We start from the raw sequence: 16,862 nt of genomic DNA, 5'->3' as shown, positions 1-16,862 counted from the left end.
TGGCTTGTTAAAGAAAAAGAAAAAAAAAAGAGAAACGGCGTTATTTATTTATTTTTTCCCCCCATGTCTTATTTTTTCGGCTTTCCTGCCATGTCACTGAAGTAGAGATGGTATGAATGCCCCCCTTAACTCGAGTCAGGAATAACCCAGCTCTGCCGAAGTGCCTGCCGGCCTCGGGTTCCAATTAGCTCCTGCAATTAGCCTGGCAGATGTAGCACAAGAGGACTGGGATGGATGATAAATTTAGCACCACTGACAAAATATGGAGACTAGAACCCTGTTTCCTTCCTTTAAGCTCGCCTCGAATTCTAGTCCGATTCATAAAGCTCATGGAATTCGTACGGCGCCTGCGTCACACGAAACGGTTTCATAGCCACGGCGATGCCAACAAATGCTCCGGGTGCGAGATAACGATTCTCTTTGTTAAAGAGCGCGAGCGCGCGTTTGCACATCTTGTTCAGCAGGGAGCGAAGCGCGGCTGCCGTCCCTCTCACTGTTCTGAAGCCCTGTTCAGGAGTACTGCCATGGAGTCTGCTGGCTGTTATGTAAACCTCCCACCTTCTCTCTTTTTCTTTCTCTTTCTCTTCCCTGTTCTTATTCCTCCTATAAAGCTTGTTAAATCTGTAGCATTTCTCCGTGCTTCATGGGGGAAAGGACTGAGGGGAGGGGGGGCACATTAGCGACAAACCTACGAGGGAGGAAGACGACCTTGAAGTCCACGCAGCCCCCTAGCAGACGCAGAGGGGTCTTTCATCTGCCAGGGAGATTTATTGAAGTGCTACTTATCTCCGCTTCGCTTGCCACACACTTTTTCTCTCCACTATACTTTTAAATTTTTGCCTTTTATTCGATATCAGGCTGAGCTAACGAAGCAATGCATAATGGATCAAACAGTGTCAACACCTATCGAGCCCCATTAAAAGGAAATCGAATCCAGCATGTGGTATTCCCACAATAATCATATTCTCTCACGATATGTAAGAAAACACGTGGCCATCACGCACTCCGTGCTGCCTCTCCTTTATCCGATATTCTCGGGATCCGTCATTGGTCTCATTAGTATTCAGCCTGAACCTCGGGTGCGCTCTGGGATTTCTCCATTTTTTTTTTTTTTTAAGTTTTCTCCACTGTTCCAGCGAACTGTCAAAGGTTTGCTTAGTGTCTATACTATTGCACTACTCGCACTGAGTGCTATTGTGATTTTGGTTGGTTTTTAATACAACACTACGATTACACGATGTTTGTTTCTACAAACGTATTTGGACACTCGTTTATTCCAGTTGTATGCGGTTCTTCTCCAAAAGTGTTACCACAAAGTCAGAGGCACACAATAGTATAGGAGGTCTTTTGGATGTGCTAGCATCAAACATTCCCTTCACTTGAACTAGGAGATCCGAACCTGTTTCGGCATTGACGGTGCCCCTGTGATCCATGAAGATATGCTGTACGTGGGTTAGAGTGGAAGGTCTTGAGTGGTCTATAGAACTCCGATCACAACCATGTTGAACATTTCATCTCGAAGGTGGAGTACCCCAAGCACCCCAGTCCTCCTCACCCACCCTACATCATTACCTGACTTTACTAACACCCTTGTGGCTGAATGATCCCAAATCTCCATAAGCACACACTAAAATCTATTGGAACATTTTCCCAGAGGAGTGGAGGTAACCAGCAACTGGGACTAAATGTGGAATAATGCTGAATGTATGTTGAATAAGCAGGTCCCTGGTGTTCTAGTGGTTAGGATGTGGCACTCTCACCGCTGCGGCCCGGGTTCGATCCCCGGTCAGGGAACCAACCCCAGCCACTCTTAGTGCCGCTCCCAAGCCCGGATAAATGGGGAGGGTTGCGTTAGGAAGGGCATCCAGCGTAAAAAGATGTGCCAAATCAAACATGCGGATGATCCGCTGTGGCGACCCCTAACGGGAGAAAGTACGTTGAATAAGCACATTTGATTCTTAAGGCCAGGTTTCCACAAACCTTTGCCCATGTAGTATACAATACGTCTATTAGAATCAAATAAACCCATAGCATCATTTAGGGTTATGAGTCCACTCATTATGAGTGCACTAGGAAGATCATGGACAGAGTAGTAGTCAGAGGGTTTGTATTTTACATGGACGTACAGGGGCCAGAAAAGGTTCATGTTGGTGACTAATCAGCTTAAAATGATTATGATTATGAGGCAGATGTGTTGTGGTAAAGTTGGCACAGGGTCAGAAGTGATTTTGAAGAAGTGTGTTGCTGTAAGAAACGAATAACAAAAAAATGTGCAAAGTTGAATAATTCAGAGATGATGTAGTTCTCGGGCGGTTTTCCCAGCCTTTCCCAGGCTCTTAATGATAGCAGGATTTAAAGACGATTAAAAGCAGCATTGCTGATGGATCTTTTTTTTTTCTGCGTTCATTTCTGGATTATTAACAAGAACTACAGCCGGGCCGCTGAATGTTATGTAAATATCAAATGACGAGCAATTTGAATGTGGCCTTCACAAAGTCTTCAGCAGCATTTGGATGATGCTTTGAGGAGACGGGAGCGATTTGGAAACGATGAAAAGCTCGTCCGCATTATGGAAACCTTATTTTAAAAACGCAATTATTGTTCTATTTGTGTTTATGATTCACTTATTTGAAAAAAAAAAAAAACAAGGCGGTTCGGATTCTTGTTCTTGGCTGATACGAGTGTTCCGCAGTATCAGTCTTTCTCTGTTGTACTTCACCCACCTCTTGGTTTGACATGCTGTGTGTTCTGAGATGCACTCCTCCTCACCACGGTTGTAAAGAGTGTGTTTTTTTTTGTTTGTTTGTTTGTTTTTGTTTTTGTTTTTTTGAGTGGCCTTCCTGTGAGCTCAAACTCGTCCTGCCGATCGAAATCTGTGTGGAAATGTTCTTCAAATAAGCCTAGAAAGACCAAAACACTTTTCAGAAGCATCTCCTTGGCCCTGTGACTGGAAATGTGCATTAAGTAAGTGATCAGTTGGAGGACGAATGTCTACACAAGGTGGTCATTCAGGTCATAAGGAGTCACCCATCAAACAAGCGTTTCATCCAGCAGGCTTTTCTCCATCGCTCATTCGCTCTGTTCAAGCTCTTTCAAGTGTGCCGATTTGCTGAGCCATTCCAGGCATCTTCGTCCCCGTCAGGGCCAGACCCACTTCCCGAGCTGTGCAGAAACTTCAAGGTGACCTTGCTCTCTGGCCCATTAAGACAAAAAGGAATGAACCTGCTTTGTATGATCCACCCTTTGATTGCACAGACCACCGTGTTTTGTGATTTTACCTTTTTTTGTTAATGAATGGTGCATTGTAAAAAAAAAAAAAAAAAAAAAAAAAAAAAACCCAAACACAGTAGTCTATTATCTATAAATACCTGACCTAAATCAGCTCAAATCTATCTTTCACTCCCCGCATCCAACACGGGTCTTCTATTTTTCAACGCACTGACATTTACTAATGATGCAGCCAGCACTCAGGTTTACGTTCTATTTCGGTCCTGTTTTGGCGCTTCGCTCGCCCGCATTCACAAAATCAACGTTGCACAATTTCTCAGCTCAGGTTCCACTTTTGTATTTTGTATTTTTTTTTTTACCACTCCATTGGAAAGCAATATCGCGAGTAGGGGTGGGAATGCTTAAGGACATCGCGATTTGATTTTGATTCAGGGCATTAGTAAATTGATTCTATATACATCTCAATTTTCTAGATTGAATAGCCCATATTAAGGTTTTTTTTCTGTTCCTTTTTTTTTTCTGAGAATAATCTTTACTATTAAGTCTGTGAGGGGGGAGGGGGTTGGGGGGGTGGGGGAAACATTTGCTTTTTTTTTTTTATTTGAGTGGGGAAAAGTACACCCTGGATAGTCCCTGTTCTACTTTCAGTCTATTCGATCCTACATCCCTAAATCTTTGCCTAAATTACCTTCGTGTTACATGATTTGTAAAGAAGGCTGTGGTGTGTGTGTGTGTGTGTGTGTGTGTGTCATATTTCCGGATCCGTCTTGCCTAAAAAGATTGTGCTGTATTATTATTATTTTTTTTTTCTTTTATAAAATGACCAGGAAAATAGCTTCAGGTTTATACCCCATTTGAAGCGATGTGCTAGAAAGATTTCATTATATCCTGTCAGAGGGTTTGTCTGGTGGCCAAGCTGTATGCTGTTTAATTTTATTAATACATCTTAATACATTTTGCTGATGAAATAGACAGCGAATCGTGTATTTTTATCTAGGAAAGATCATGTCGGGGATTACACTGTTTGTAGCACTTGTTCTGGTGGTACAGGCACGAGGTGGTTTCAAAGAGTTTCGAGCCTAATGGTGCTATTCGGACTACATCTCGAGGTGTTTAGAGTGGCACGGGCTTCAAGAGCAGAAGAACATCATCGCTGGAAGACGGCGAGAGACGAGGAAGACCTTCAACGAGCTTGACCTCGCCAGATTTGGCTCAAAGGTCGTCGTTTTGACACCATTGCGGATATCCGTATTGAATCGCAGACGGCGGTCGACCCGCTTGGAAAAGGCGACTTCAAGGTTTTCCAGCGCTGTATTGCTGTGCAAGGGGACCATTTTGGAAAGCCATGGGTGCGTAAACGTAGATAGAGTACTTTCTTGTTGGTCTCGAAATTTTTCTATACCACCGCGTAAAGGTGGAATAAACGAGCTAGGAATTGATCCAGCCATTACATTATGTCAGACACAAAGCGTGAGAATTGGAACAGGACTGAGGAACAGAGCAGCACAGTGCACTTTCTGCTCTGGAAGTAGGTTAACCCTGTGGCCCAGGCACTGCTGCCTCTCTAATTGGAGAACGGCCTGAAGGAGAAGAGGACTAAATTGTGTGTGTTATGGCAGGTGCCTGCACAGCCGAGCACTCTTCTACAGTTATGGTATGGGGCGTGTTTATTTTTAGTCGCTTTTGAAAAAGGAACTAGAGAGATTTGCTTTGTTGTAGCCTTTCCCACCTCGCCAAATCCAAGCAATTTAAAGCGTAAAAGACATGCGACTTGTTACCTCTCGTTACTCAGGAAACTGGTTTAAAAGCCGGCTGTAGGTTTCTGTCTTCCACCCCCACAGTCAGCAACTGGTTTCCTCCTTCAGGAACAGATACAACTACACAAATAGCACGATGCGTACAGCAGCTATGCGCAGTGGGGTTGAGGCGTAATGGGGAGGAATATCGGTGGATCCTGTTCATTTTAACATCGTGCCCAGATCACACAGTCTTTTTCTCAGTGGATAATTTCACCAGGGTCCTGCAGACATGTATATACCAATTGCTGCTATAATTCTGAAGACCATGCCGGTACTGACGACCCTTTCAACGCTCTTAGCATCGTTTGAATTCATAGTATACAAATGTGCGAAACGAATGATCGTAACGATGAGCTGCTTTGTGAGTCTGGTTTCTCTTCAAGGATTCTTTTTTTATGTCTTCAGCTGCCCTTTTTTTTTATTTATTTTTTTTAATAAATTTCCCCTCCACCCAAGGTCGCCTCTGACTTGCTCATTAGGGATGACAAACGAATAAATCAACATTTCGATCTTTTTTTTTCCAAAAGCATGATATTAAATTGACAAAAGCATAATAAATTGACGATGCTGGAGAAATAACTGCATGTTAGCTGTAATTGCTTTTTTGCATCGTTTTATTATAGTCTTGCATCTCAGCCATGTTTGTGCTCTTGCCAAGTCATTGGACGACGAGGACGTACACTATGTACGTACACAAAAATATTGAGATACCCGACTATCCAGCTATATATGTGGTTATTCTCCAAACCCTTAAACACAATACTGGAGGCACGCAAGTGTTTAAAATGTCTTTGAATGTGCTAGCATTTCATTTTTCCTTCACTTGAACTAGTAAAGCATATGGTTTGGCTCTCCATGGTTTGGAGTGGAAGAGCTTGATTGGGCTGCTATGGAGCTCAATCCTAATGAACACCTTTGGGATGAATTGGAACACTGACTGCATGCCAGGAAACCTCCTTCTACTGTATATCAGTACCTGATTTTGCGAACACCCTTGTGGCTGAATGATCTCCACATGCCCACTCCAAAATCATGGAATATCTTCTCAGAAAAGAAAAGTGGAGGTTATTATAACGGCACAAGGAGAATAAATGTGGAATGTGAGGTTCATGTGCCTCTCCAAGGATATGCTAATAAACTATGAATCTTTCATGTGTGTTCATTCTAGTGCTGCTCATACCATTTACTAACTTCTCGCTTTGTTTTTTCCAGACCATCATGGAGCAGTTCAACCCCTGCTTGCGGAACTTTGTTGCCATGGGGAAGAACTACGAGAAAGCTCTCTCCAGTAAGTACCGGCACCATTTCCTCCCATTCTGTCCTCATTTAGCTGCTTCTTCTGGGCAACCCGCCAGTGCCGCCCGCCCGCCTCTCACCTCCTGCTCGCGCCACTTCTTTGAAAGACCGTCATGACAACGACGCCATTCAATTCATCATCCTGCCACTCGCGAACGACCACAATCAACCTTATCTGCTCCAGAGCAGCCGTCGGTATCTTCAGCACCACAGTTGTGTTCCACAGCGATGCAAACAAATTCACAGGACGCTTTTCAGATTAAAAATGATTCATCTCTGGCCAAAGTGATATTTAGTCAATGGGCGCACAGTAATTGGGTAGTGAAGAGTTTTTTTTTTTTTAAGACCCAGACAATCAGCCATTGGTGTCTCAATCACCATTCTTCTAATCTCTGATATAATGACAACAGCTCTTGGAATACAATACCTTTGAGAGTGATGAATAGACCGGTATTGAAGTAAAGATGGTCCGTTAAAAATGGCGTAATCTCGTACGCTATTGAGCGAGGTTTCTCTCCAATATGAGCGTATTATATTAGGTTTTCACGTCCACTTTTCATGACCTCCACCTAAATTTGACCAATATTAATATAACGCTGTTTCGAGATATGGTGGACGTCATAGGGTTTTATTAGGGGTGTGTTTTATTCATTACAATTAAAACTGTAAAATGTAAAAAAAAAACTATTCTAAGTACCTTGGTAAAATCATTATTACTGAATACCATATATTATCTATCTATTGATCGATCTATCGATCGATCTATCTATCCATCCCCATATCCATCCATCCATCCATCTATCCCCATATCCATCCATTCATCCATCCATCCATCCATCCATTCATCCATCCATCCATCCATCCATCCCCATATCCATCCATCCATCCATCCATCCATCCATCAATCCATCCATCCATCCCCATATCAATCCATCCATCCATCCCCATATCAATCCATCCATCCATCCCCATATCAATCCATCCATCCATCCCCATATCCATCCATCCATCCATCCATCCATCCATCCCCATATCAATCCATCCATCCATCCATCCATCCATCCATCCATCCATCCATCCATCCATCCATCCATCCATCCATCCATCCATCCATCCATCCATCCATCCATCCATCCATCCATCCATCCATCCATCCATCCATCCCTCCCTCCCTCCCTCCCTCCCTCCCTCCCTCCCTCCATCCCTCCCAATGCCACTGTGGTGCCCTGTATCGAGTTCTGCCACAGCTATTTTGGAAATGAAAATTCCAAAGAAACGGGGACATTTCTGACATCTTTCTGAGATGATCGGTAAAAGTTTGTTGTCGTTACTCGGTTCCCCGTATTGCAACGAAAAACCAGTCATGTGATCCCTAATCACCGATCATTTTAACCTCATTAAATACGTAAACCTGTAATTCCGCATTACTATTTCATCACCTGTGCTAAAGTCCACCTCCAGGAAAAAAAAAATTAATCCCAAATAATGCACACATGGGCGTGTTTGCTGAAAAGCTGGTGAATGATTTCCAAATCCAGCACGAAGTATTCTGTTCCTTTCCCACCAAAGCATCCATCGCTTTGAAATTCGGATCGATCAGCACCTTTTCTTTTTTATTTATTTATAATTATATTTACTGTTGTGATGCCGATGATAAATTGCTCCCTGAATAATAGTTTTTTTTTTTTTTTTTTTTTTGCTCGTTCTTGACGAGGCTTAACTGTAAGAGAAGCTCGACTTTCCCGTGGTGAAACGTCTACAGGCTGTTCGAAAGCCATGCCTCCGGAGACTCCGTCTATAAGTGCTTCAATAAACATCTCCGTACAGAAAATCTTAGCACATCGATTCGTGTCCTTTTGTGGCCGTTTTATTGACCTCACTTCCACATTTTACTACATATGAAACCAAGCACCGGGATCGAGACCATCACCAGAGGCAAGGAAGGTCATGCCGGTTTGCCATGTAAAAGAAATGATACAGGTTTTTTATACCTGTGATTTCAAAGAGCAATTTAAAGTAGACCTGTGAAGCCTGAGCTTAACGGCAGGCCACATTCTATGCCAACTTCTGATTTCAGGTGTGTTGTTACCTAATCACCACTCAATATGTGTGGTGTTTGTTTTAGAGCAGCAGCAGCAGGCGGAAGAGACCAAGAGAGAGAAAGACCCCCCTTATGTTTTTTGGGGACGACATTTGTAAAGACGGTCCTGTCGCAATGCTACAGATTATAATTTAATTAGTGCAGCATACGAACATGGGGCTCTCTCCAGCTGCTAAAACCGATTCCGAGAGGAGGACCCGCAGCTATCCGCAGGCAGCGTTCCCATCTGTCGAGAAGCATTTCGGCAGAACTGTCTGGCAAACGACCGCATACGTATGCGTGCAGAGGCAGAGCGCGCAACGGCGCCTGTCCTACTTTTCACAAAGCAGCCAGTCATTTAGCTCATGCACGCAAGTAACGGTGCTGTTCACGTGAACGTGCGGGAGGACGGACGGGGCGGCAGGAAAAGTCTTTCTGTGGCGTCAACAAAGTTCTGTATGAACCACACACACACACACACCCCCACCCACCCACCACTCAGGCTGTGTGAGCACTAGTCACGACTGATTACTCTTTTAGTTTGTTTTTTGATCTATTGTTGCTCATCTCTCAAGTTGACACTTTGTCGGTTAATGAGGCATGCTGTGCGAGTCGGGGGGGGTTGTGTGTGTACATTGTGTGTGTGATATATGCGTGCTCGATATTGTGCTTTGGCATTTGTTTTTTTTGTGTGTCTGAGTGAGATCTGTGCAGCCATTAAATGTCCCTGGTCTAAAAGCTGAGTGGCGAGTCATGCGCTTTGTCCCGCGCAGCGCCGAGGCTGAGCCGGAGATCCAGCAGGGTGATGAAGAGCCATAATGTGTTTACATCAGCAGTGCTTTCGCATCACCAGCAGGAAGTGGAACAATGAAGTCGACTATTAGTGTGTGTTCATTCTGACTTTCTGTTTTTTTCCCTCTGCAGCTGTGACGTTCGCAGCCAAGGGCTACTTCGACGCTCTGGTGAGGATGGGCGAGCTTGCCAGCGAGAGCCAGGGATCCAAAGACCTCGGTAAGTCTCGCCGTTAGTCTCCCAGGGCCATGAGCCTGAAAATGCACAGCTAGCAATTTAAATCAGGGTACAATACGCTATTTAGCTGGTTACGTTTAGGAAGAAATCTTTGCCGCATACGAGCATTGAGCACTGGAAAGCGTTTTCCTACTGTACGCCGATATTGTGTGCAGTGGTCAGCAGGGTTGCAAAGGGGCAGAAAATATATATACAGTTCATTTCCAGAAACTTAAACGCATTAAATATATAAACATTTTGTTTGGTTGACATGAATGCAAAATAATACAGATTTGAAAAAAAATGACATTTTTTACTTTGATTTAATTTGTTTTGATTTTGTGGCACAATAGCTCTCACATAGCATAAGGACGTTTTAACTATATATTCATAAAATATTTATATGTAATTTATCTCACCAAGATGGACATTTTTCAACATTATTTTGGTTGTAGGATACAGGACCTGATCTGTTATGTTATGGACTAATGCACGATGCATGTAGGGGGTGTGGCCTCAATAACCCTGTGTGTGCAGGGTAGATATTGTAAATATTTCAAGATATTAAAATTGCATTAACTCTATTTTTCCCAAGTTCCTATATATTCCCCTTAAATCCTATGGAAAGTTTTCAGTCTTGAAAATTCCCAGAACTTTGCAACCCTGGTGGTCGGTGGATGTGGGCGTGACAGAGTTGACGCAAACAGCTAGAAATCTCTGGTTGCCGTTATTGATGTTATTAATCGATTTGACAGCTCTCGATGTGCGTTTTTTTTTTTTTTTTTTTGCTTCTTTTCCTCACCTCCCACCCACAGAAAGACCTTTCCAGTAAATTGGTGTCGCTTAGGTTCGGATTCGGCTGTTCCTCAGGAACGTTAGCCGTACCCGGTTTGCTTGTCAGGTCCTCGACGATCATTTAGTATTCACAGCCTGAACCACTCTCTCCCTGATTGAACATTTAGAGATTTGAGTGAACTTTTTCTCATTTCCCCCCGCTGTCGCAGAGTGTGGGCGAGATTCTGATTCGAGAATTTGGACTCATCACGGCTCCTTTTCATAAAAGAAAGCCACATCTGCACAATTGGGTCTCTGGAGGGACCTTGTCAGGCTGGCAGCTGGTGATTTCAGGTTTAAAATGCCTCTCATGGGGTAATATTCAGACTCCATTCCAGTTTTTTCATTTAAAATCTGAAATGCCAATTAGCACTTGATTTTTTTTTTTTCTCTCTAGTCTTGCTCTCTAGCAGTAGTTCCTCTCCCTTTTTTTTTTTCTTTCATTTTCGCTCCCTTTTTTTATTTTCTCCCTCGAGCACACTGTTCAGTCTGGACCTCAGTGACTCATTACAGGTCCTGCGACACCCTTCACATTCATGTTTGCATTCTGCACGGTCTCGCTCACTTTTCAGGTCACGGATATGTTCAGTTCCCTGTCCCTCTGTGTAATTATACTTCACCACAGCCTGGTTTTCAGAGGTATGACTGAGTGACGATGCCCCGCTGAGCTTGTGACTAGCCTTTTTAAGCTGTGTTTACCAGCCTGTTCCCAAAGTTCTCAAGTGGAATGAGTCATTATTGTCTGATGAAGGCATCCGCGTGTGTAGGCGTGTGGGTGTGCGTACACACACAACATACATTATTCAATGTGCTCTAGAAACCAATTATAAAGCACAGAAAATGAAGAGCTATACTTTAGGAAAAAAAAGAATTTTAGGTGTGTGTGCTATTGGAATAATGACAGGGCAATAGTAGTGATGTTTTTCTCTCACAATGAGTGATCCACACCCTGGGGTTCAAACTTACCACCTCCCAACCTCAAACCATGAGTATACACAGAGAACACATTTACATACCCAATACACACTGCCATGTGGAGAGGTGATATTTGTTTTATTTTTTATTTATTTTGAATTAAGACACAATCTATAAGCTCAGAGATGTATTTTCTCCGTCTTTGCTGCATTGTGTTCTCTCTGCAGTGAGGAAACTTGGTGTCATGTAAGAAATTACATTAAGGTTGACACTGACTGAGATTTTATTAGATTCTTTTTAAATAAAGAAAATTCTTTGGTCAGATACAGAAAGTGTTTTCCCCTGCAGGCTGCCAGTGTAAAATATAAAATGTAGCTTTTTGACGTTTTCATTCACAAGGACATGTCAAACTTGAGAAAAATGCGCATATACAGTATATACCAGTGGTCCCCAAACCCCGGGCCGTGGACCGGCACTGGTCCGTGGGTCAATTGGTACCGGGCCACACAGAAAGAATACATAACTTACATTGTTTCCGTTTTTTTATTATCTGATTCTGAACGATGTTTTATTTTGGAAAATTACCGGATTCTCTCCGCCACATCTGTCTATGACTCACTCTTGATGCCTGTCAAGACGCTTGACTCGTTCACATGTCTTCCCTCTTTCTGCTACCTTCTTAAAGGGGCTGCTCCGGCCGCTAACACATACATTACTGCTAAATTCAAACCCCCAAGCTAGCAAAATGAACAAAAAAAAAAACAACACAGTTTATTATTAGATTTTGAAAATACCAGATATTATGCCGGTCATATCATTTTATTTTGTTGTATTTATCCGCCACACCTTAAAGGCCAGTCCGTGAAAATATTGTCTGGCAATAAACCGGTCCTTGGCGCAAAAAAGGTTGGGGACCACTGGTATATAGAGTATAACTATACTATACTGTGTTAATCTATAATCTACTCCCTAACTGACACTAATGCTAATTTGTCACTAGGCTAGCAAGCTGACGGCTCGACGTGTTCTTAACATTTGTTAGCATTGCCTTCTGCTTTTCATGCAATACATGTGTAAAAACGAATTTGTATTTTCCCGCCGATTATTTAAATATTCGTAATAAATGATCTAAACCTACTATATAAGGACAAAGGTTTGTGGACACCAGACCAAAAAAACGCTTTTCGAACATCCCATTTTATTTTCAGTTCCCTTGTGCTGTTATAATAAGCTGCAGTCTTCTGGGAAGATGTTCCACTAGACTTTTGAGTGTGTTTGTGGAGGCCCTGGGGTGCAGTCAACATTCCAGTACATTCTAAAAAGATGTTCGATAGTTTCAAGTGGTCTTATGTGCGGATGCCAGTGAAAGTTTGTACAATGAAAAGGCTTAAGTGAGGAAGAAAAAGGGGAGAAAAGTAATAATGAGACACAAGTTCTAATTATGAAAGTGCAAGTGGGTGCAGAAGTGTCTGTTCATATATGAAATGAATTATATGAAAATGAACATATGTGACACATTAGCATGAGGTATTTTTTATAAGAATATGGAAGATGGAGGAGGTCAGAGCTATACACTCAAGATCTTACACTCGGGAAAGTCAGGTGTCCCAATACTTTTGTCCATACAGTATAATTTAATATATAGGCACAGTGTGTATACTATAGTTATAGCTACATAATAGAATATAGATTTATTATTACTATGTTTAGTGTATATGGTGTTTTTGTTTATTAACTCGCCTCTCGTTTTTTAGTTTCATTCATTTCTCTTATATTGTAAACAAATATATACGTACATCTCTCGCACTCATCCCTGATGTCCGCTGTCCTTCAGAAAACAAACAAACAAACAAAAAAAATCACTAGGTTAACGGCTCGTCGTTAAAATGCGTGCCTTTTGTCTCGCGTTTGAATGCTCACTGTGCTGCTGTCATACAGAGATTCATGTTTCTGTCAATCTTGGCAGTGTGCAGCAAGACTTACGTGTGTGTTATGCACTCAGTGAGAACGCCACAAGGGTTCAGTCAGAGCCCAACTGTAAATGCTTTACACCTACACATGATGCTGTGCTTCTCTCTCTCTTTCTCTCCCTCTGTCTCTCTTATTTTCTTTCTCTCTCTTGTTCACTTTTGATTGTTTACCAATGCCCCCCTCTTTCCCCTGCAGACAAGTGCACTCAGTCACATAGACGCTTGTGCTGCAAGCATTGTACCAAAAAAAAGAAAAGGGTGCAGGCGCCTCTTCATTCCAAATCGAATCAGACGAGTTTTGTGTTTATGTATATGTTTTTTGCTCTCTTGCTCTATTCCTCCCCAACTCCCCCACACTCCCCCACACACCGTGCTGTTTAGGATAATGATCGCTCTGTCACTGTCCCACCCACTCAAACCCTCCAAGCTCCTTCTCCTGCTACGTTCCGCTCGCTCTCTCTCTCTCTCTCTCTCTCTCTCTCTCTCTCTCTCTCTCTCTCTCTCTCTCTCTCTCTCTCTCTCTCAGTTCACCTCTTACATCATTCTGGCACAGCCAGCAGTGTGGACAGTAATTGGACTACTGATAGGTAACATATCCCAGCTCTCTCGTCCGTCCTCTCTGCCTGATACTATACATCTAACAAGGTTGTACTATGTTCTGATGTGTCTATCTATCATCATGTCTCTTGAAACTTGAGTCCAGTTTAAATTGCACCCATTGGATTGTTGTCCATCACCTGCAATCGGTGCCTTACGTTCTTTTTTTTCTTTTTTTTTCTTTCCCCAATCATTTGGTTATTATTTTTATTTATTTATAAATATAAATTATTTATAAATATTTATTCATCACGAGAGATGAGGAGGGTAATGGATTTTGTTTCTTTATTAGATGCCACCATTGATTTGAATGTCCCTACATTTTCCCACTGAGCAACTATTCAAATAGGAATGAATGTGTTCACTAGTTTACAAGTAAAATATGCATCAGAACCCGAGGCAAGTTGCAGTTTGCATAATGAACCACTAGTCTGTTTCAAACGGTGCCTTTTTCATCATATAGAGCACTTCCTGCCTTTGTGTAGTGCTGCTCCAAAACCCGTGCAGTATTTTAATCCCCTGATTGCCCATAGTAGGTAGTGTACAAATAATCTGCCCTTTTTGGTCACAAAAACCCCCCAATTCCACTCCGTTGTTCGGTTCAATTCATACACATTCCTATCTGTCTTAGAGAAATATAGCCAGTTACTATGGCAACATCCTTGCACAGTTCCCCTTATAATCTTTTTTTTTATACAAAAAATTGTTTGGTCAGGTCATTTCTGTAGTCACACTCATTCTGTGTGTAATTAGCGCAATGTTTTTATAATCCCACGAAGTTTGATATGTCGATTAGTTTCAAATAAATGACGTATGCATTGCTGCAGATGTTCCACTGTAGAGAACTGCACACTTTGTAGGCAGGAATATCTACATAACGTTAGGTAGTTTATGGAAAATTATACTGCAAGCGAAATAGCAACATGCTGAAGATAAGGTTCATCTTATACACCTACAGGCAAAATGCAATGTCAGATCAGTGTTTCATTGCCTGATGTTACTGTAGTTCACTTACAATATGGTGTCTCCTAAACGCAAGAGAAAATCTACTCATTTATGAACATGAGGTTGTGTAGGTCTAAAAAAGCATTTCGCCTTTATTACGTGGACAGATGGATGGATCTAAACATCTGACTGCAAATTCTTTTTATCAATATATAACAACATTTTTCTCAAACAGGAGAATTTCTCCTTTTCAAACACTGAACAAGAAATAGTTCTATGTATACAAAGCTTACACATTCAGAATCACGTGTTCTGCACCGGTGGTGTGTTCCGAAAATGAAAACGCATTCCCGTAGGAAATACACGATCAATTCTGGAGAATGGATCGGAACGACAGGACGCAAATATTAGCCTGGCATAGGAAACACAGGACCGCTCGTCACCCCGTTCGTTCCACTAGTCAATCGTTCGGTTTCTGCATAAAAACTGATGGATTCTGGGATGATTGTGGCATTCTGCTGTCATGAATCCTCTGAAAAACGAAGGGGAACCCATGTGCGGTTACCATGAGAACAAAGCTGCTCGAAACGAGGCTCGATCTCGCGCTCATTAAAGTCAGATTCGCCACTTGTTTTTTTTTTTGTTTTTTTTTGTCAGCTGTCTGTTTGATATGGCGCATAAACCAATTTTGCTTCCTGTCCACTTCTATTAAGCGTCTTTAAATCCGTTCGAGAAGAAACAGGATGTCCTGTTTTATCCGCGACCATATCACCGATGTTTCGCCTCGGGGGAACAGACAACACCGGCTGCCGCTAATGAAAATTTTCCACCTTGCGAACACAGCATGGCGTGTGAACTCCTGCGCAGGGTGAAGGAGGAGCAACGGGTCAGGAATAAAACGTGACTGCTGTTCGAGAAAACTAGTCGAAAATGCGTTTTCAGCGTATAATAACATTTAATGCTGTGTAATGTCCTTGAGACAAATTATCTCCAGGTTGTACTTGTTGCTATAGGAACAGTAGCCTACTAGAAAGCCTGCATTCATATGAAACCTGGAGTTAGGAATCGATCCGGCACTATCATCAGAGCTGCTGCTGTAAAATCTCACACCTCTTGACCAATTAGATTGCACAAAATTTGTTTCTAAAGTTTCTAAAGTTCTTCATATCAAACTTGACCCCTAGCAATAAATAATGCGCACAAATAATACGGTTTGTGGGTATTGGGGGACATAGAGGCAGAATCGGTACTTTAGAGCACTTTAGAGTGTTTGACGTTCTGGGAAATGCAGAGCAAGAGAATGCTGACTGCTGTCATCGGTCTTTCCCCTAGTCTAGTCTTGTCTTGCCTGTTTAAGTGTCCTTTCTTCAGTCTCGCACACTGATGGAAGTGTTGGCCCGGTTGGAACGAGAGCAGCGGGGCTCTTTTATTAGCCCTGCACCGTGGTCCCAAAAGCCTTACTTTCCGCTCTATTTCTGAACGTTGTGCTGCATGCTGGGACGGCAGGTAAACCCATATAGTCCCTCACCTCGACCCTGATTTGCTTGCTTGACTCAAGAGATTGAATTAGTCTTGACACAAACATAGTTTGATGCAAATACACACACACACACACACACACACACACACACGTATATACGTATATATATATATATATATATATACACACACACACACATAAAACATACGAGTGTCAGTGGGTTGGATATATCAAGCAGCAAGTGAACATTTTGTCCTCAAAGTTGATGTGTTAGAAGCAGGAAAAATGGGCAAGCGTAAGGATTCGAGGGACAAATTGTGACTGCTAGACGACCGGGGCAGAGCATCTCCAAACCTGCAGCTCTTGTGGGGTTTCCCGGTCTGCACTGGTCAGAAGTGGTCCAAAGAAAGAACTGTGGTGAACCTGGTGCACATGGGGAGCAAAGGCTGGCCCGGGTTGGCATATATGCTTATTATATGCACACGTAGTCCACATGATTCTGTCCTGACACGAACTCCAGCTGAGTGCAGTGGTGCTATACACCACTCCTCTCTTTTCAAATTAGAGCCTTTCTCCTTTTCATCCTGTAGTGCTTTGTTACAAAGATGCCTTTTCTTCATAATTACTGCTATTTATCTCCCTCTCTCGCTCACACACTCGTTCTCATTGTCTTTTTGGCTCTTATTCTTTCGTGCTCTTTCTCTTGTACT

The 16,862-nt window shown here is 42.5% G+C and overlaps 1 protein-coding gene across 9 annotated transcripts in view; it reads left to right on the top strand.

Annotated features, from left to right (window-relative positions):
• The window catches only part of baiap2a (BAR/IMD domain containing adaptor protein 2a), a 68,306-nt gene that overhangs the window by 16,885 nt on the left and 34,559 nt on the right, over positions 1 to 16,862 (top strand). For all 9 annotated transcript variants that reach the window (XR_014537592.1, XM_083566663.1, XM_083566664.1 and 6 more), the window contains exons 2-3: positions 6,240 to 6,315; positions 9,328 to 9,414. Coding sequence is in view for 8 of the 9 variants with exons in the window: in XM_083566663.1 (XP_083422789.1) it covers positions 6,240 to 6,315; positions 9,328 to 9,414 (163 nt within the window). In the remaining variant the exon portion in view is untranslated. The remainder of the gene's footprint in view (positions 1 to 6,239; positions 6,316 to 9,327; positions 9,415 to 16,862) is intronic.

The sequence above is a fragment of the Silurus aristotelis genome (assembly GCF_946808225.1).
Source record: "Silurus aristotelis genome assembly, chromosome: 17".
NCBI lineage: Eukaryota > Metazoa > Chordata > Actinopteri > Siluriformes > Siluridae > Silurus > Silurus aristotelis.
The sequence above is the reverse complement of the archived record's forward strand: the minus strand, read 5'-3'. Positions and strand labels throughout refer to the sequence as shown.